This window comes from Penaeus japonicus, unplaced genomic scaffold (assembly GCF_977035675.1).
Source record: "Penaeus japonicus unplaced genomic scaffold, GWHDUDI00000001_assembly GWHDUDI00000013, whole genome shotgun sequence".
Classification (NCBI taxonomy): domain Eukaryota; kingdom Metazoa; phylum Arthropoda; class Malacostraca; order Decapoda; family Penaeidae; genus Penaeus; species Penaeus japonicus.
In genome coordinates this window covers 20,230,000-20,247,499 of record NW_028234415.1, presented here as the reverse complement: position 1 = coordinate 20,247,499, position 17,500 = coordinate 20,230,000, and the positions used below count along the sequence as shown (strand labels likewise).

At 41.1% G+C, this 17,500-nt stretch overlaps 2 protein-coding genes across 6 annotated transcripts in view; one reads left to right on the top strand and one right to left on the bottom strand.

Annotated features, from left to right (window-relative positions):
* Nucleotides 1–3,211: 3,211 nt before the first annotated feature.
* On the top strand, nucleotides 3,212–3,994 carry LOC122251319 (trypsin-like). Its single transcript, XM_043013141.2, has one exon. It carries the CDS (start codon nucleotides 3,227–3,229, stop codon nucleotides 3,992–3,994), a length of 768 nt encoding a protein of 255 aa, XP_042869075.2. The 5' UTR covers nucleotides 3,212–3,226.
* Nucleotides 3,995–6,392: 2,398 nt separating this feature from the next.
* Lk6 (MAPK interacting serine/threonine Lk6 kinase) overlaps nucleotides 6,393–17,500 on the bottom strand; it is a 482,934-nt gene continuing 471,826 nt past the window's right edge. For 3 of the 5 annotated variants that reach the window (XM_086543279.1, XM_086543280.1, XM_086543281.1), the window contains 4 exons: nucleotides 13,000–13,125; nucleotides 12,736–12,833; nucleotides 11,782–12,602; nucleotides 6,393–11,628 (listed from right to left, as the gene is read on the bottom strand). In XM_086543279.1, coding sequence (XP_086399405.1) covers nucleotides 11,409–11,628; nucleotides 11,782–12,602; nucleotides 12,736–12,833; nucleotides 13,000–13,125 — 1,265 coding nt within the window. In that variant the 3' untranslated portion in view covers nucleotides 6,393–11,408. Of the gene's footprint in view, nucleotides 11,629–11,781; nucleotides 12,603–12,735; nucleotides 12,834–12,999; nucleotides 13,126–15,240; nucleotides 16,065–17,500 lie in introns of those variants that run through there. The other 2 variants (XM_086543282.1, XM_043013139.2) reach the window with 2 other exon arrangements.

The window sequence follows — 17,500 nt, the reverse complement described above, 5'->3', positions numbered from 1 at the left end:
AATATATATATGTATATATATATATATATATAGAGAGAGAGAGAGAGAGAGAGAGAGAGAAGGGAGAAGAGATAGAAGAGAGAGAGATACAGAAGTATCCCGTATAACTTACATTTTCTATGAATGTAATGAAACGGTTTAGTTTTCTTTCAATATTACCACTTTACAGGTAAACTATTTTATATATTCATAACTTAATCTAAATCATTAACATCAGTTCAGTAGATCTTAATACCGTTGGTCACTGTCCCTCTTTTGTGATCTCATACTGACCTAATTCCTGACTCGTTTTAAAATCAAACGATAATTTTGATCGTCAACTTATTACCGGTAGCTGAAGGTGAAATGATTAATAAAGGAAATGTATCAAGTCTGAATAAACGGGGAAAAAGAATGTATCGTGCAATGTTATCTCTATACATAAACATACATAATAATTTCCTTCCTAGTTCCTCTCGGTTAAAATGCCCCCCTTAGATAAAAAAATAAAAAAAAAATATATATATATATTTATTATATATATAATATATATATATATATATATATATATATATATATATATATATATATGAAATCAATCCCAGCAAGCCTAACGGGAAAATGTACTTGTGGTTATTAATACTATAGGTAGTGACGTGATTATGATAACTATATTGATGGTAAAATACCCTAAAATTATTGTGAAATTTTAACTAACTTCGGAATGATCATCGTTTTAAATATAATTTAAGCGATCATTTACAGCGATCTTATCGAATAATAAGTGTCTTAAGTTTTGTTTATAGTGGACGGTGGCGACGTAAAAGTTAACATTATTAATATATAAGATACTTTTTTCTTATTTTAGAAATATAATAATACTTTCTAATATATTCGCAAACCTACTCAGTATATGATTGGTTGACAGATACCTCACAGAACACTGGAAAAAAGTACATCACTACCACATCTTCAAAGTAGTCATTATTGTTATTATTTTTTTTAAGTGTCAGCATATTGTAAATTTTATTCCCATTTCAGTGCATGAATAATAAGTACAGATTTTATAGCACCTACATACATAAAGTATCTGAGGACAAGATGATGATGAACAATGAAAAAGCGGAGGTAGTTTTTCATGAGTGCATTTCCCCACCAGTGATTGCAAGCGCTCCATCTATTGCAACACAGACGAATTTGTCCAGAACATCTGTTTTTGCTAAAGTCCTACCGAGTGCATAGTTAATATCGACCCCATTGTGGAAGTCTCCTTGTGCCGATATAAATACAAGAGCTAAAGCTGAATACATAAGACTTAGATAATTTCTTAATTTGTCTGCAATAAAAGCACTGATCTAGGTAGGGTATACACCTTTCCGAAGTGTGGCGGGAACCATGTGTGTATTACTAGTCGTTGAAGCTTTGTGTTCTGAAGTACATATTGCGACAATTTCAGTTATATTCTGAATATATTCGCCATCAGAATATATATCAACACAGACAAACAAAACTACTTTAAGTTGTTGGCTACTCAGGAATGCATTAAGCATAGTCATCTTGTTCAGCAATATAGATTTTATGTGGAGAAGGAGGTGTGTTTTTTATCTTTTTCTTCCATAGTAGCATTAATTTGTAATAAGTGAGTGACAGCAGGAAAATAAAACATACCAGTTAAATGCCTCATTAGTGAATACAAGATTTTCATCGTACTCTTGACTTCAAACTTTTGTTTATATCTTCACATACAAAAGTGTGTATAGATATGTATGTATATGTATATACGCGTATGTATGTGTATGTATATGTGTATATATATGTATATATATATGTGTGTATGTATATATGTGTATGTTTATGTATATATATGTATATATATATATATATATATATATATATATATATATATTATATATATACACATATATATAGACATATACATATATACATATACATATATATACATATATACATATATATATATATATATATATATATATATATATATATATGTGTATATATGTGTCTATATGTATGTTTATATATGTGTATAAATGTGTGTATGAATATATCTATATATGTGTGTATATATAAGTATATATATGTGTGTATGTATATATGTGTATGTATGTGTGTATATATGTGTGTATATATATTATATATATATACACATATATATATACATATGTTAGACATATACATATATACATATACATATATATATGTATACATATATATACATATATATATATATATATATATATATATATATATATATGTATATATATGTGTATATATGTGTATATATATGTATATATATGTGTATATATATGTATATATATGTGTATATATATGTATATATATGTATATATATGTATATATATATATACATCTATACATATATATACTCATATATATACATATATATATATATATATATATATATATATATATATATATACATATATATACATATACATATGATTGTCGACTTATCTCCCATAGGAGGAATTGGGGGAACCATAGTCAGGGGAGGAACTAGGAAAGTGTGTATCCTTTCCACTCTCCATCCACATCGATTACCTGTAAGCCCCTGTAATGCGGCAACGAATTCATATTTCACAAAGGCGAAAATAGTCGGTAATGCAGTGGAAAATCAATATACGGATCTCCTTTTCATTTTTTTTCATATAATCACACCTGATGAACAAAATCATAAATTAGTCCAGTTATTGTCGTTCGATTATAATTTAAAACATGGGAAGTAATTTGGACAATCCTCAATGGCAAAGATGGGATCGCAGAAGGACATTTTTTATATATATTTGTATATATATATATATATATATATATATATGTCAAAGAACTGAATAACTTTTGGTTTGATGAACTCCACAATATACTTGAATATTAATGCATTGGCTACCAACATTCAAATACAATTTGCATGAGTACGAGTTAACACGAAGCAATAGCCAAGCATTGTGGTTATTACAATTATTCGTCACATATCCTAAAGTTTGGGGAAGGCAAGCTGTCCAACATTCGGGTGTGAATTACATTTTTCCCATCCTTTAGTCAACTAGTATTTTCATGTTTTATATAGTAATATCCACCTAAATCCACATAGGAATCATAACTCAAAGTGGTGTGTCCTTGAGCCTCAATGTAGCCTCCCCCAGAGCCCGATATTATCCCTATTCAGGTCACTATAAAACGGGAGTACCCTCTCACCTCTCTACACTCCGCCATGGTCCTTCTGCCTTGTTTATTCGTGCTGATGTCCCTTCCTCTCTCCGCCATGGGAAGATGCGGAGTAGCCCAGCCTCAACAAGACCCTAACCTCGTCCTTGAGTCGAGGATCATCGGCGGTAGGGTGGCCCTCGAAAACGCGTGGCCATGGGCGGCGAGTCTGCGCAGTCGTGGCCAACACTTCTGCGGCGCTTCTCTCGTGACCGCTTCGTACCTCCTGACGGCGGCGCACTGCGTGGCTCACGCGGGACAGACGGGCCTGACGGCGGTTCTCATCCAGGAAGGGGAGGTGACCGAGCGGGAGATTTCTCGGGTCATTCCGCATCCTAAGTACAACGGCCACCAACACGACATCGCCATGTTGAAGGTGGAGAGGCCGTTATCGTCGCCCCCTTTATGTCTCTCCCTCCTCGTGCCCGAAGGAAGCACGGCCAGCGTCGTCGGCTGGGGGAGGACGTTTCCGGGGGGGGCCCACAGCGACGCCTTGCGAGAGACGGAGGTGACGATCCTACCGGCCAGCCGCTGTCGGTCCGCCTACAGGCAGTTCTTCAGGAAGGGCATGCTCTGTGCGGGCTCGGAAGGCCAAGGGCGGGACGCTTGCCAGGGGGATTCGGGAGGACCTCTGATGCTCTTCATGGGCGGTGCTTGGGTGCAAGTCGGGATCGTCAGCTTCGGCTATGGCTGCGCGCGGCCGGAGTACCCCGGAGTGTACACGAGGGTGCCGGACTACATTCACTGGATTATTGAGGTGTTGCAGGCTGGTTGATGTATATATATATTTATCTATTTATGTACCACTAAATATATATTATCCATTCTAGAATCCTAAAACGTGTTTTCATTTATAAATAGGGATAATTAGATTTATAATTGCAATCAGGGATATTTCAGGGATTCTTATTTGGTGGACTATCGAATCTCTATATAGTATTTTATCAAATTAACAAACATCTAATTGACATTTACAAAGATCTAAATATACGAAATATACTCCGCTACCTGAACTGCAGTGTCAACAACAGAAACGTCAGTGGTACTTGGATTGATCATAATAATACCATTAAAAGTAAAGGGAAATATATGTCAAATAGGAAATTGCGAATATATTCCCTGCACAAGTCCGTATCCTTATTACAATATCTTCGACCTCAATATTGAATTAGGACCTAATGTGATATGTTCTGTGATGTTAATCTCTCTATTCAAGGTCTATGATATTGGTGAATATTCTCCCAACGATTCAGTAAAAACTTTTCTTCATAATCAGACAAAGAAATCATAAATCCAGATCTTGTATATTGTCTTCTGCTCTCAGGATCAGGATAGGCGAACTGCTTATTACAAAAACTAATTGCTTTAGTATCTAGTTGTTCCACGTGATTACTCCTTCTATCCAGTGTATTGTTGGACGTAGTAAGGAACTCTGATTGGAACATTTACGATAAATTAAATTACAATAACACGGATGTATAATGATGGTTTCATGAGTGACTACGCGAGTCTAGTTCTTAGTTTGTTGTCTCTTAATGCTCACATACGCTTCGGGATATTACAAAACAAAAGGGTATGATAATTATACTTGGGGTCCAGGTTAACTGCTTACAATAAGGTCTCACTGTGAAGAATAAAAGTTTCCCTCCAATTCACATCGATTCCTCCAGAAATTCCATCGAATCTTCCAGAATCTGCTCAGATACCATGTTAAAGAAGACCGATTATAGAGTAAGGCTTATCGGGTCCCACTATTCTGGTCTTCTATAATTTATGTTGGGGACTCGAAAATACGCATTGTCCTCAGCTCCGACATGTGGAATATAGATTCTCTTCTATACTCCACTTATACGCCACTACCAACTAGGTTCATTACTCAGCATTACTAATGTACGAACTAATTAACGCTATATACTCCCATAAAAGCATTTCTTTTTATGACAAGGATAATAATCAGTTAAGCAAAGTATCAGTCTTGCATGATATATAAACCCACTCTTGATGTAATGAAAAGGGAGAGAATGATCACCTAAATAACGATATGGAATGGACTACAGAAACGATAAAAGTATTGGAAAAGCACCACCAAAAATGCTGGAACACCAATTGGAGATTCAATGTCATAAAGTCAATACTACTACACACATTTTATTAATCACCACCCTCTGTATTATATATATACGATGAAATATACACTGCACGTCAGCGAAGTCCCATAATCTCTTGTTATTACAAAGAACAGCATTCGTCACGTATACTTCTATAAACTCGCCTCAAGTTTTGTTTGCTGTATCTTATCCAAAAATGAGATTTATTGACTAGCATCTGATGTGTTTATAATTCGTCTGATGTCCCTCTTAAAAGCAAGTGCTTAGACGGTTTGGATAATAGTACTATACATTATGGTGTGGCTTCTCCAGGGCATGGAAGATGTTCTGGTTTATTATGTGAAAACTATGAAATATCAGCCTCAATCTTTTTACCCTTTTAAAAATGTTACGGAGGCGAGAGATGAAATTTTAGATCAGTTGTTAAAGAAAAGAAAATAAAAAGACAAAGATAGTTGGCTTCTCCCATGAATCATTCAAGTATTCAAGTAGACAAACATACTAACGCAAGCAAATGCACTTATTGCATAAACGCAAATAATATACAGCTACACAAAACTAAACCCACATACAAACAGACGCACGAGCTTGAAATGTTTATCTAGGGATAACGCATTTTAAAACAATAGTAACAGATTTTAAACCATGTACTTTGACTATAATGTCTGATGGAAAGAGCAAGCTTTGAGTTCTTTATGAGACAAATTCAGGTTCTGATGTAGTTTTACTGCTATGGTATTTTTTTTTACAAGAATTAAATTTGTTTACTTCCATTTTTTTCTCCAAATAATTGGAAATGCTTTGTGCAGATTAATATTTGGCATTGATTAAAGTAGCCTTCAGTTCTTTATAATTAGCTTTGATTTGTGGATAATGCAATCCACATTTTAAAAATATGTTTTCCAATCTATTTAAAAATTAGAACAATAATATAGTATCCATCAGGCACTTAAATGCATATTATGGTGTATTTTATATGATCTGATCTCTACACCACTGCTTTTTAAAATACAATTGATCACATGTTCAAGTAGGTAGGTAGGTAGTGTATAAATAAAACTATCATTATTAAAAAGATAACTTTTATTTGCACTTCCTCCCTGCTTGAGCTCTATTTATTGAGGTGTTCCAGAGCACAGGGTCAAGTACAAGAAAATGGCTTTGTTTTTACTTCACCTTCCAAGTATTTTTTGTTTTTAAAACACTTGAGAAAATTACATAACTTGGCACCTTACTCCCTCCATATTTTCCAACACATGGGTGCGCGCATATACATATATATACCATACAGAGGGAAACATCCCCCCACATTCCTGTCAGATATTCACATAATTATATAAATAAACTCGGTCAGAAAAAAATAACATTACAAATATGACTCAGTATATGATGATAACGGAACGATCCTGAAACACATCGTCTAAGAGGTGTAGCGCGACCTCTGCCGGTTGCAAGAGGAAGGAAGGAAAGGAGGAATAACAAACGAGGGAGGATGGAAGAGTAAGTGAAGAGGGCGCGGGAGGAGTCCCCAAAAAGAGAGGGTAGATAGAAGAGAAAGACTGGGGGGAAAAAGGAAACCGAAGTCCATTCTTTACGTAAGCCAGACACATCGTCCAAAAGGAACCTACATCCTTTCATGTAAACAGACTTCGTAGGATGTATGGCTCGCAGGATACAATGATGCAATACACACACACACACACACTCTTCGATCTCCTTTGGCATGTGGTAGACAAGTCGATTAACAAACTGGCTCGGATATGAACTTGCTCGGTCACCTTTCTACCCGGTTCTCTTTCACATTTCCTCTGCTTCGTTCCCTTCTCTTTGGACACATACACCTTTGTCAAATTCACTTTTCATTAACAACGAATACCTTTTTCTTTGATCTTCCTTCTCCTCCTCCTCCTTCCCTCCTACCGACTGAGAACGAGAAAAAAAAGAAGGGGGGAGAGGGAGGGGGGGCGCCACTTACATTGTTTAATTCCTTTTTTTTTAAACCTTTCTTTCAATGTTATTTCTCTCTCCTCGCATACAGCCTAGCGATAATGTAGGCGGTACATGGGAAGACGAAGTATGAGGTGACAGCAGTGTGGTGGTTCCTTGAGCTAACTCTATCACATGAATTCTTGTCAAATCATAAGACAATCGTTGCCGAAATCAAGAGAGATAAAAGTAATAATCACAAAGATAAAAATTCCCCGATTTCTCTCAACAGTTTGGGATCATGTGTAAACACTGGAAAATACACGGCAACTTTTTTACAAGTCTTTTTCCAATAGTGTGTAGTGTTTTTGTCCTTTTCGGCACGAGTCTGAACATGATATAAAAATACAAAATGGGGACAAAACCCGTTCCTTATTCAAAAGGGGATGCTGGTTCTCAAAGTCTAATAATCTTTTCAACATTTTATTGAAAACAACCTGAATGGCAAACAAGCCTGGCATATATATTTTTTTTTCTTATTTTTTCGAAAATGATGATTCCATGAACAAGTTATGATAACAATGTGTACTGTTTGATAACTTTACGCATTCATAATGACTTTAATGATGAAGGGATTATATATAAAAAAGCTTTTCCATGAAGACGGGGAAGAAGAGAAGTAAAAATTCGAGAAAATCATAAAATGACAAAAATATTTCATTAATAAATTAAGGTAAAAATTAATACATATGTGTGAGATAAAAAAAAATGATTACAACAATCTCTTCCAAAGTAGTAGTAGTTGTAGTAGTAGTAATCCTGACTAACACTTAACACTTCTAAGAATGAGATTGGTCATGTTGACAAACCATGGACCAGCGTTTTTAAATGTGTGGAGCCACCTCACTGCACGAACATCATGATGACGATGATAATGGTGGTGGTGATATAAAATGGTGATGGCGATGCGTGGCGAATATGGTGATGCCTGATGGTGATGCTTGTGAATCTGGATGATGAACACATGAAGTGATGAGGAATGTAATGGGGGGGAAGGGGGGGAGAGCGTACTTCTTCGCGAGAACCCAACCGCTGTGTTGGACGTTATAATAGTTCTTTCTCTCTCTCGGTCTGTTTTTCCTTGGTTTCCTTTTCTCTCTCTCTCTCTCTCTCTATTCACACTTCCGACAATCTATCCTCCCTTTCTTCTCCATTCCCCCCCTCCCTCCCTTTCTCTCTCTCTCTATCTCTAATCTCTCCTAAATCTTTCTCCACCTCCAAAACTGCCACGTCTCAGCCACTGCACAAGAAAGAAGTTCGCCATGGACTCGACACCTCTCGGGCCTTTTACAGGACCTTTGAACAGAACTTATGTATACATGGGTTTCAAGGCCCGAGAGCATGCACGAGCACTACGCACGCACGCTATTTCACAAGTTAGTTTCCAGAAGTGTCTCGTTTGGCTAAGACTCAAAAAGAGAGACAGCAGCACGCGCAGGTGCCGAGTCTCCGGGTCTCTCGCCGTGTGGTTCAGCCTGTCTGAGGTCACAGTAGATGGAGGGTCGAAAAGGAGACACACCACAGAGAGAGAGAGGGAGAGAGAGATAACTACGGAGGTTGGGGGAGTGAGGGGAGGTGGAGGGGAGGGGGGCGAGAGAGAGAGAGAGAGGGAAAAAATAATGAAGACTATTCCAACAGCAATAGGTTTACAACATCCCCCCCGAAAAATACTATTATAAACATTCTTTTTCTCGTTTTGTTTTTTTCTTTCTTTCTTCTTCGAAACACCTACTAGCCTTTTACCTTACTAAATTAAAGGTACAACTACAGCTACCTTTGACACAACAAGGTAGAAAACCAGTAAGAAGAGTGGGGGGAGGGGGGGAAGAGAAGCCAAAAGACATGAAGAAATAATAAAACCAAGAACGTAAAAAAAAAGAATCACAGGGGAAAAAAGGGGGGAAAGGTTTCTTTTTGAAAGGGGGGAGAGGGGAGGGGGTGGACTAAAATCTTTACCCCACAGGGAAACAAAAACGTGATTTTTTTTCCTTTTTTTTTGGCCAAGACAATACCAATAATAATTCCATAAAAAAAAGTAATCAACTCTCTTACTTTTCCTCAATATCTCTTATTCCAATGTATAAAAAGATAGAAAACAGTAACAAAAACGTAACTCTAAATATCCTATTTCCAAGGGTATGTGTGTATGGGGAGGGGAGGAGGGGGAGGGGGAGGGGAAGGGGAAGAGGGGGTGGGGGCAATGTCTGTGGATCAACATGATAACGGGCAGCGTGCACACTTAAGCCATTGCATTCAGCACGGCATTCCAGGTACATACATGATCACTAATAATAATAATAGTTTTTTTTTTGCATTAACAATTACGATTATGTTTTCCTTTTTCTTCTTTTTCGGCGTTCTAAGTTTGTTTTTTCGATTTTATATTTGAAAGGGAAAAGGGGAAGGGGGAAGGGGGGGCACCACCAAATACTGTCCTTAATATTTGACAAGCAAGCAAGCAATCTAGACAAGCTCTGTGACACTTTAGCGCAATAACAACAACCAGAGGGTTTTTTTTTCTTTTTAAACCATTTCCCCCCAAAGTGTCGCTGGCTCTGACTAGGGGGTTGGGTGGGTTGGGGGGGGGGGGGTCAAAAATTCTTGGCTCTCGCACATCTCGTCGTCACAATATGCGACTCGAACGGAATAGCCTGGCCAGAAAGAAGTCTTCCCTTTTCAAACCAATTTATAATCACAAACTCGATCAGATTATCGAATGACCCTCTGGTTTCCCTTGAACGAGATTAAAGAAAAAAATATATATATATTGAGATATAGAGCAAAACATCTCGTACCGAATTATACTTTTTTTTAAGGAAATTACCGAAATGTTTGTCTTTCTTTGGAATAGCGGTGGTGGTGTGCGGGGTGGGGAGTGTGGGGGGAGGGGGGAGATCGTTAAAAAAAATGAATCATAATCATAATCATAATCAATGAAAAAAAAAACACTTAACGTTTTCATAAAATCGTATAGGCACTTACTGGGTTATTTTTTCCCCGTCTCTCCACAATTATTATTATTAATATCGTTTGTTTGTTTTTAGTCTATCAAACTTAAGTTACTAAGCACCACGCACAAGGGAGAAATTGTATTTGTATCCGTTATATTAACTATTACGACTGGATTCCTCGTGGAGGGGGAATGAGGGGGGGGAGGAGAGACTCTAGGTGTTGGGGGGAGGGGGGAGGGGGGTTATCCTCTTTCACCTTACACACTAAATTATCACAGTGCCCCATGCCTTGCGATCCACACACATATCCACGGTATGAAAGGGAGGGGGGGAGGGGTATATAGGAGAGAATAAGTGGGGAGAAGGGAAAATGGGATATAAAAAATAATGAAATGGCGAGGACTAGGAAAGGAGAAAGGGGGGCGGAATATGGGAAAAGGAAATTAAGGAGGAGGAGGAGGAGGAGGAGGAGGAGGAAGGGAGGGGGGATTTGTCACACTACCGCAATTATTTTCTTCGTAACCTTAGCTTATAGTGGCATTCAGGACAGATTCAAGGATTTCTTTCTTTTTTAATAAACTTTGTACTTAATTTGTTGGTTATAGCCCACGTTTCTTAATAATGTTTTTTCGACATTGGCACACAAAAAAATAGATATAAAAAAAAGAAAGAATTGACGAATCCAGGGTTTTCTACTGACTTGATGGCTTATGTCCTGAACTCAATAAAGCTTATCATATGAAAATATATCTCAATTTTGTGCCTACATATATATCAAACTTAATAAACAATTACTTTTTATAGTTTTTTTTGGCATTTTTTTTAGTATTTGATCATTAATGAGCTGGCTAAACCTCCATTATATGATATTATTGTAAATATTACAAGGTAGAAAAACCTGAGGCTTAGTATGCCGCCCTCTTACCCTGCGAAGGCGTCTCGCTGCTTGGGTTCCCTCCGAACGCCCGCGAGGCAAGACGAGGCCGCCCGAGAGGCACCTGCAAGCAGCGAGGGCGTCTTCCAGGCGCGGAGGGCGTGTAAGCCAAAAACAACGATGAAAACTATATATAAGGGGGCACCGCAGCCACGCTGGTTCGGGTGGAGCGCAGCCCCCTTGACCCTGAGTGACTGGCGCGGGGGCCAGTTAGCCTGTGGCAGTAACGAGGTGCTCGGTGTTGAGGCTGATGGAACGCAGCCGCCGCTGGGCCAGCCGGGACTCGGAGGGCGGAGACAGCCCGAACGGCGGATCCTTGTCCAGGTTCTCATTGTCCTCATCCTGGTTCATGCTGAAGTGTTGCAGCAGGACGCGGTTCAGGGCCATGCAGGACTCGGCGAACAGCGACAACTGCTGCGCACTATGATTCCTGCAGAAGAAAGATGGTTTTAGTGTTGCGCTTGGAGATGCCATAGGGCTGTCTTAACATCTTTTACGACATTCTACATTAATCTAAATAAAGTAACGATCAACACACATCCCACAAGAGTAGACACGGGACAGAAGGGCGGTGGCAACTTACTTCCTGATGACACTGGGCGTCTCGAGGCGCGTGGTGGGCCCTCCGTTCCTGACCCAGGGGTGGTTGAGGACCATCTCGGCAGAGTGTCTCTGCGAGGCATCCTTGACCAGCAAGTTGCGGATCAGGTCCTTGGCCTCTTCGCTGATGAAGGCCCACTCGGGCTTCGGGAACTCGTAGCTGCCGTCCTGGATGTTGTTGAACAGGAGGTCCTGGCACTGTGGGCACGCCTCGCCCCGCTCCCAGCCGCAGTCCTCGCCGCAGTTGCCGCAGAAGGGCGGGTAGCCGCACAGCAGGATGTAGGTGACCACGCCCAGCGACCAGAGATCGCAGCGCTTGTCGTAGGGCCCGGCGTCGTCGCTGATGAAGCCCTCCACCACCTCTGGCGCCATGAACTCCGCCGAGCCCACTGGCGTCAGCAGCTGTGGCGTCATCACCGGCGAGCTCAAGTTGGAGTTGAACTTGATGCCCGAGCCCAGGTCGAAGTCGCAGATCTTGACGGGGCACAGCTGGTCGGGGTACACGCACAGGATGTTCTCCGGCTTGAGGTCCCGGTGGGCGATGCCCTTGCTGTGGAGGAAGGACAGGGCCGAGGCCAGGTCCCGGATCACCATGGACGCCTCCGCCTCCGTGAAGTGGGTCCGTCTCTGGATGTGCGACAGCAACGGCCCCCCGTACAGCTTCTCGAACACCAGGTAGAACTTGTCGTCCTCCTCGAAGAACTCCACCAGCTGGATGATGTTCTTGTGCCCTTGGCAGTGATGGAACATCTCCACCTCCTTGAAGACTCGCGTCCGGCTGTGTGTTGGCACCTTCTCTATAATCTGAGGGGGCAGAGTCAGGGAAACCAGGGTTACTTCAGGGGCTTCTTAAACACACACCGTGGAAAACGGACAACTGTCTCATGTTCCTGTCATAAAATCTATATATACTACTAACACCAAAATCAAAACTCACCTTAACTGCATACTCTATGTCTGTATAGATGTTGACACACGTCTGCACTGAAGCATATGCACCCTGTCCCAACACCTCACCAGTAAGTTTGTACAAATCTGTCGAAGAAGAAAAAAAGATAAGATTAAGATACTAACACCGTTACGAACAGGTCACTTTTTATATATGATAAAAAAATATATATATGATACATAATTTCCAAGCCAACATTCCCTCGCAAAGATCGACAGACGCACAACACAGGAAGTGGCAAGGGAAACTCACCACTAAAGACACTGGCAATAAGGGTGGAGCCGGAACGCTTCTTCTTCCTCCTCTTACGTCTCTCCTTCGCCTCCTCGCGCACCTGCTCCATGTTGGTCGTGTCTCTCAGAACACTTGTAACGTCTCCTGCAACAAGAGAGAATGCAAACGTCAGTATTGAAGGAAATCTTAAAGTAAACTAAATTTAAACTCCCTATCCTGCAAATGGCGTCTAAGTCTCAACAAACAAGCTACGAAAACCCAGGTTATCATCGTACTGGCCATGGGATAATTCACAACATTTAAGAGTCGAGGTTATAGGAAATATGCAAATATGAATCAAAATATCCCATCACACCTGAACCTAAGGATCGTGTAAAAATAACACGCGTGGGTCTTTACTCTTGTACCGGGAACTCCAGCGTCTGATGCAACACACACACACACACACACACACACACACACACACACACACACACACACACACACACACACACACAGACCTCATCAATACGAAAAATAAAAAATCACCTAGAGTACCTGCAACTACCCACAAGCGAAAACATTTTCAAAAAAACTATCAAACTAGCGGGCAAAACTCAACCACCACCGACGCCCGAGCGAGAGGCAAGGCAGTAGCTCCGTCGGCCATGTTAGCTACCCCCTTCACCCCCCCCCCATCCCATCCCATCCTAGCCTGCCAACGCAACATCGAGGTCTTCCCTGCCAAGCTAACCTCGTGGTCTGTCTGGCCCACATTGACTCCCCCCTCTACCCTCCCCCCCTCCTGCTCTGCTCTCGTGTCTGATTTTTCTTGATGTTCTCCCTACTTCCTTTTCGTTTGACTTTTTGTTCTGCCCTGACAACTGCCAATTCCTGCCTCGCAACTAAAAATCATCTCTATATTAAGAATGCGTGGTGTGAGAGAGAGAGAGAGAGAGAGAGAGAGAGAGAGAGAGAGAGAGAGAGAGAGAGAGAGAGAGAGAGAGAGAGAGAGAGAGAGAGAGAGAGAGAGCGCCAAGTTGGTAAACAAGTAAAGATTCAACAATAGTGGGTATGATTCAACAATCAGTATGCAAGCCTAGTTGCAACCGCGCCAAGAATCGCCGACGCCTCGGCATGCAATGAAGTCAAACGCAGAGGGAAGTTGCAAGACGGGGTATGCACATCCCGTAGACTTTCCTCGCGCCCGGCCGACCCTCCCGACGCATCGCTTGGCAAGCATCACGAAATGACATCTCATTAAAAAGAATGACCAATCATTAAAATTTGATTTAGGGTATAATCTCGATTTGATATGGATTCCTAAACCAAATTTAATTTTTACGTGTCATTGGGACCATAACATTACCTACCCTTCGTAAAAAAACTCCCCAAACACAGTACGACGGCTTTATGACCTATTGCAACATCCGCAAATCTTGCAATAATTGACTGACTGTTTTTAAGAGTGAATAAATGATGTTAAAACTGAACACCCCCCTCCTCTCTCTCTCACTGCATAATAGACCTCAATACAAACTCTACTGATATAAACAACTAATTTCCCTCTATAACTGAAACTATTCTCAAACAAAAGCCTTGCACCGAAACAAATGCTTCTCGACTAACACAAGGTAACCCGATATGGTTTCACCTCAAATTCTACTCTTACGAGTTTCTTCGAGATCCTAATGCAACATATCAATTTCTTTGTCGATATAAACGTTGGATGCCGATTGAAATAAAAGTGTATTTGTGGAGAAAATGATCCCGGAACATATGCTACATGACCAATTCTCCCCTCTTGCAATTGATCCATCCTGCAATCCTACCCCCTCTCCATACCCGTGGCGGAAATTTCACTCCTGCAACTCGAGAGAAAACAGATCACACGCGTAAATAAAAGACAGCTGATCATATCATGGGAAGAGAGAGAGAGAGAGAGAGAGAAAGAGAGAGAGAGAGGGAGTGAGAGATACTGCATGGCGCAAACTCACAAGGAAGCTTCCAGAAAGAGTGGCTTCGGCGGCCTAGAAATTGGTAAGAACGACAGCAACATGGAACCAACATGGCCTCGCTGTTGCCAAGTCTTCTCTCTCTGTCCCCCTCCCCCTCCTCCCCCGGTCTCTCTCTCTCTCTCTCTGTTTCTCCCTCTCGTCCCTTCTCCTATACCCCTTCCTCGTTCGCCAAACCAATACCACTGTTTAGGAGAGGTTTCCCTGATCAATCCTAGCTTGTATATAGACGAAATTGCATGACAACAGATCAATTGAGACACACCTTTCCGAAGAGCGGCACACCAGCACCCCAACCTCCTCCACCTCTCTTCCTTCTCTCTCTCTCTCTCTCGCTCTCTACCTCATTCACTAAACTTGTTTCCACATCATCACCTGTCACATTACACGGGGATAATATCCATCTCGATATCCACTCTTTTCCAGAAGAAATGTGTGACAGAACCAAGGGGGGGCGAGAGGTAGGTATTGCAACCACACATACACACACGCACACATATTTAACCCCCCTTTTTAAACTAGTCTTTCTCACACACATATTTTAAGTATTTCCATACTTGTCACACGACACACTCAAACACACGCAGAAGTATAACACACACACACAAGGAAGGTCAATCGACTTTCACGAAAACAACAAAAAACTTTCACATTTCAGAATGGAGTCGCGTGTTTTTTTGTTTATAAATAGGGATTTAAAGACTACTTTGTACACAGCGTTCCACTCGTGAGATAACGTACCTTGCACCATCTTGACGGTTTGTAGGTTATCAATGAGCGAAGATTTATATATATCACAATCAGTGGGGGAAGTAAATTAAGAAAATCACAGATTCTTGAGTAGCACTTGGCGATGCTTGACTAGACCCTCCAAAACCGCCGCTGTGGGGCCCTTTTGCACTATCACGTCTTAGACACTTGCTGGCGCCGCACTCTTGCCCTTGGGATGTAGTAGTACCAGCCGTGTGATTTTTAACCAGCTTTGGGAAAGCTAGAAAAGGTAGGAAAAAGATCCCGTTGGCGCGCGTGACACTCCTATCTATCCATCTCTCTCTCTTATGGCGAACTGCACCCTCCGCCCGGAGACGGCCGCTTATATGTCCCGGCTATCTGCCCGGTCGCCATGCCACACGTCGCCATCCTTTGCAATTAGGGTCGGTTTTTAAGTCTTTTGCTTGTTGTAAGATACTTGCATGGCTATTTATAGTCGTTGGTGGGTGTTGCGAATGGGTACAGGGAGGGATTTGTTACCTATCACGTTTTGGAAAAGGTTTTAACGAAAATGCGAGTGGCTTGTGGCAACAGCTTAGCGTCGCCCCACGCTAACTTAAACGCCAACAAATAGACCCTTCCAATTACATCAGAAAAGATTCTGGTCAATTCTTCTGATAGAAGCGTGATTCGATGCATGATTCCTATTCAAATACCTTTGAATATTGCATTAAAAATATTTTTTGCAAAACACAGCTGTCGCCGGAAGCTGTCAGTACTGTTATACTGACTACCACTCCAAGATTCGTAAGCTTCTACTACTGCAATATTAATGGCAGCTGACTATTATACAATAAATCATTTTACGGCGAAAAATCACGATTATACCTTTATGTTGCTTACATTACAATCAGACAACAACAGTATCCTTCAAAAGGGCAAGTTATTTTCCGAATTTATGAACCGGAGCGCGAATTAAAGTTCCGCGCCAACTTTTCACATCGACTCCACGCTGGCAGTGTTGTGGCGTGATCAGTGTGGCCAACATGACGCAAAACACTATCCATCTCTCCGTCTAGAACAATCTAGAAACTTCTCTTCTACAAATCTCAATATGTATATTAACAACTCTTAGTCATAATCTCTTATGAAATTGCCGCAGTAAAGATGGAAAAATGAGTCAACTTCGCTTCCCGGATCGCCGCGTGGGATTGGTAATCCGTAGGTGCGTAGAAAACCCTAGGTGGAGGTAGAAGTATAAATGACGTCGAGTTTGGCGTCGAATTCGTCAACATTATTCCACAAGACGACTAGAAATAAACTCATCCATCTTGAGTAATCATCACAAGTCCATATCATCCATACACTCGATAGGTCTCACATCCGGAATTATTTCGGCAGAGCAGACAAAGGAGGTATACAGGTCGATCGCCATGTTTACCAACGGCGACCAATTTCGGAACGGAAACGATACATTTTGAAAATCCGCATCGCTCTCTTCACCCCCCCATCCTCCTCTCCTCCCTCTCTCTACCCCCTTTTAACCACCCCTCCCCTTCCTCTCCCTCCCCCGACCACCGCCTTCCACAACAACAACAAAAAAGGCAAGCCGGCTCTCTCTCTCTCTCTCTTTTCCTCTCCCTCTCTCTCTCTTTCTCTCTCTCTCTCTCTCTCTTTTCCTCTCCCTCTCTCTTTGCCTCTACCTCTCTCTTTGCCTCTACCTCTCTCTTTGCCTCTACCTCTCTCTTTGCCTCTACCTCTCTCTTTGCCTCCCTCCTCTCTCTCTTTCCTCCCCCCCTCTCTCTTTTCCTCTC

Excerpts from the sequence above, each read along its gene's own strand:
- LOC122251319 (XM_043013141.2), top strand. The coding sequence starts at position 3,227 with ATGGTCCTTCTGCCTTGTTTATTCGTGCTGATGTCCCTTCCTCTCTCC.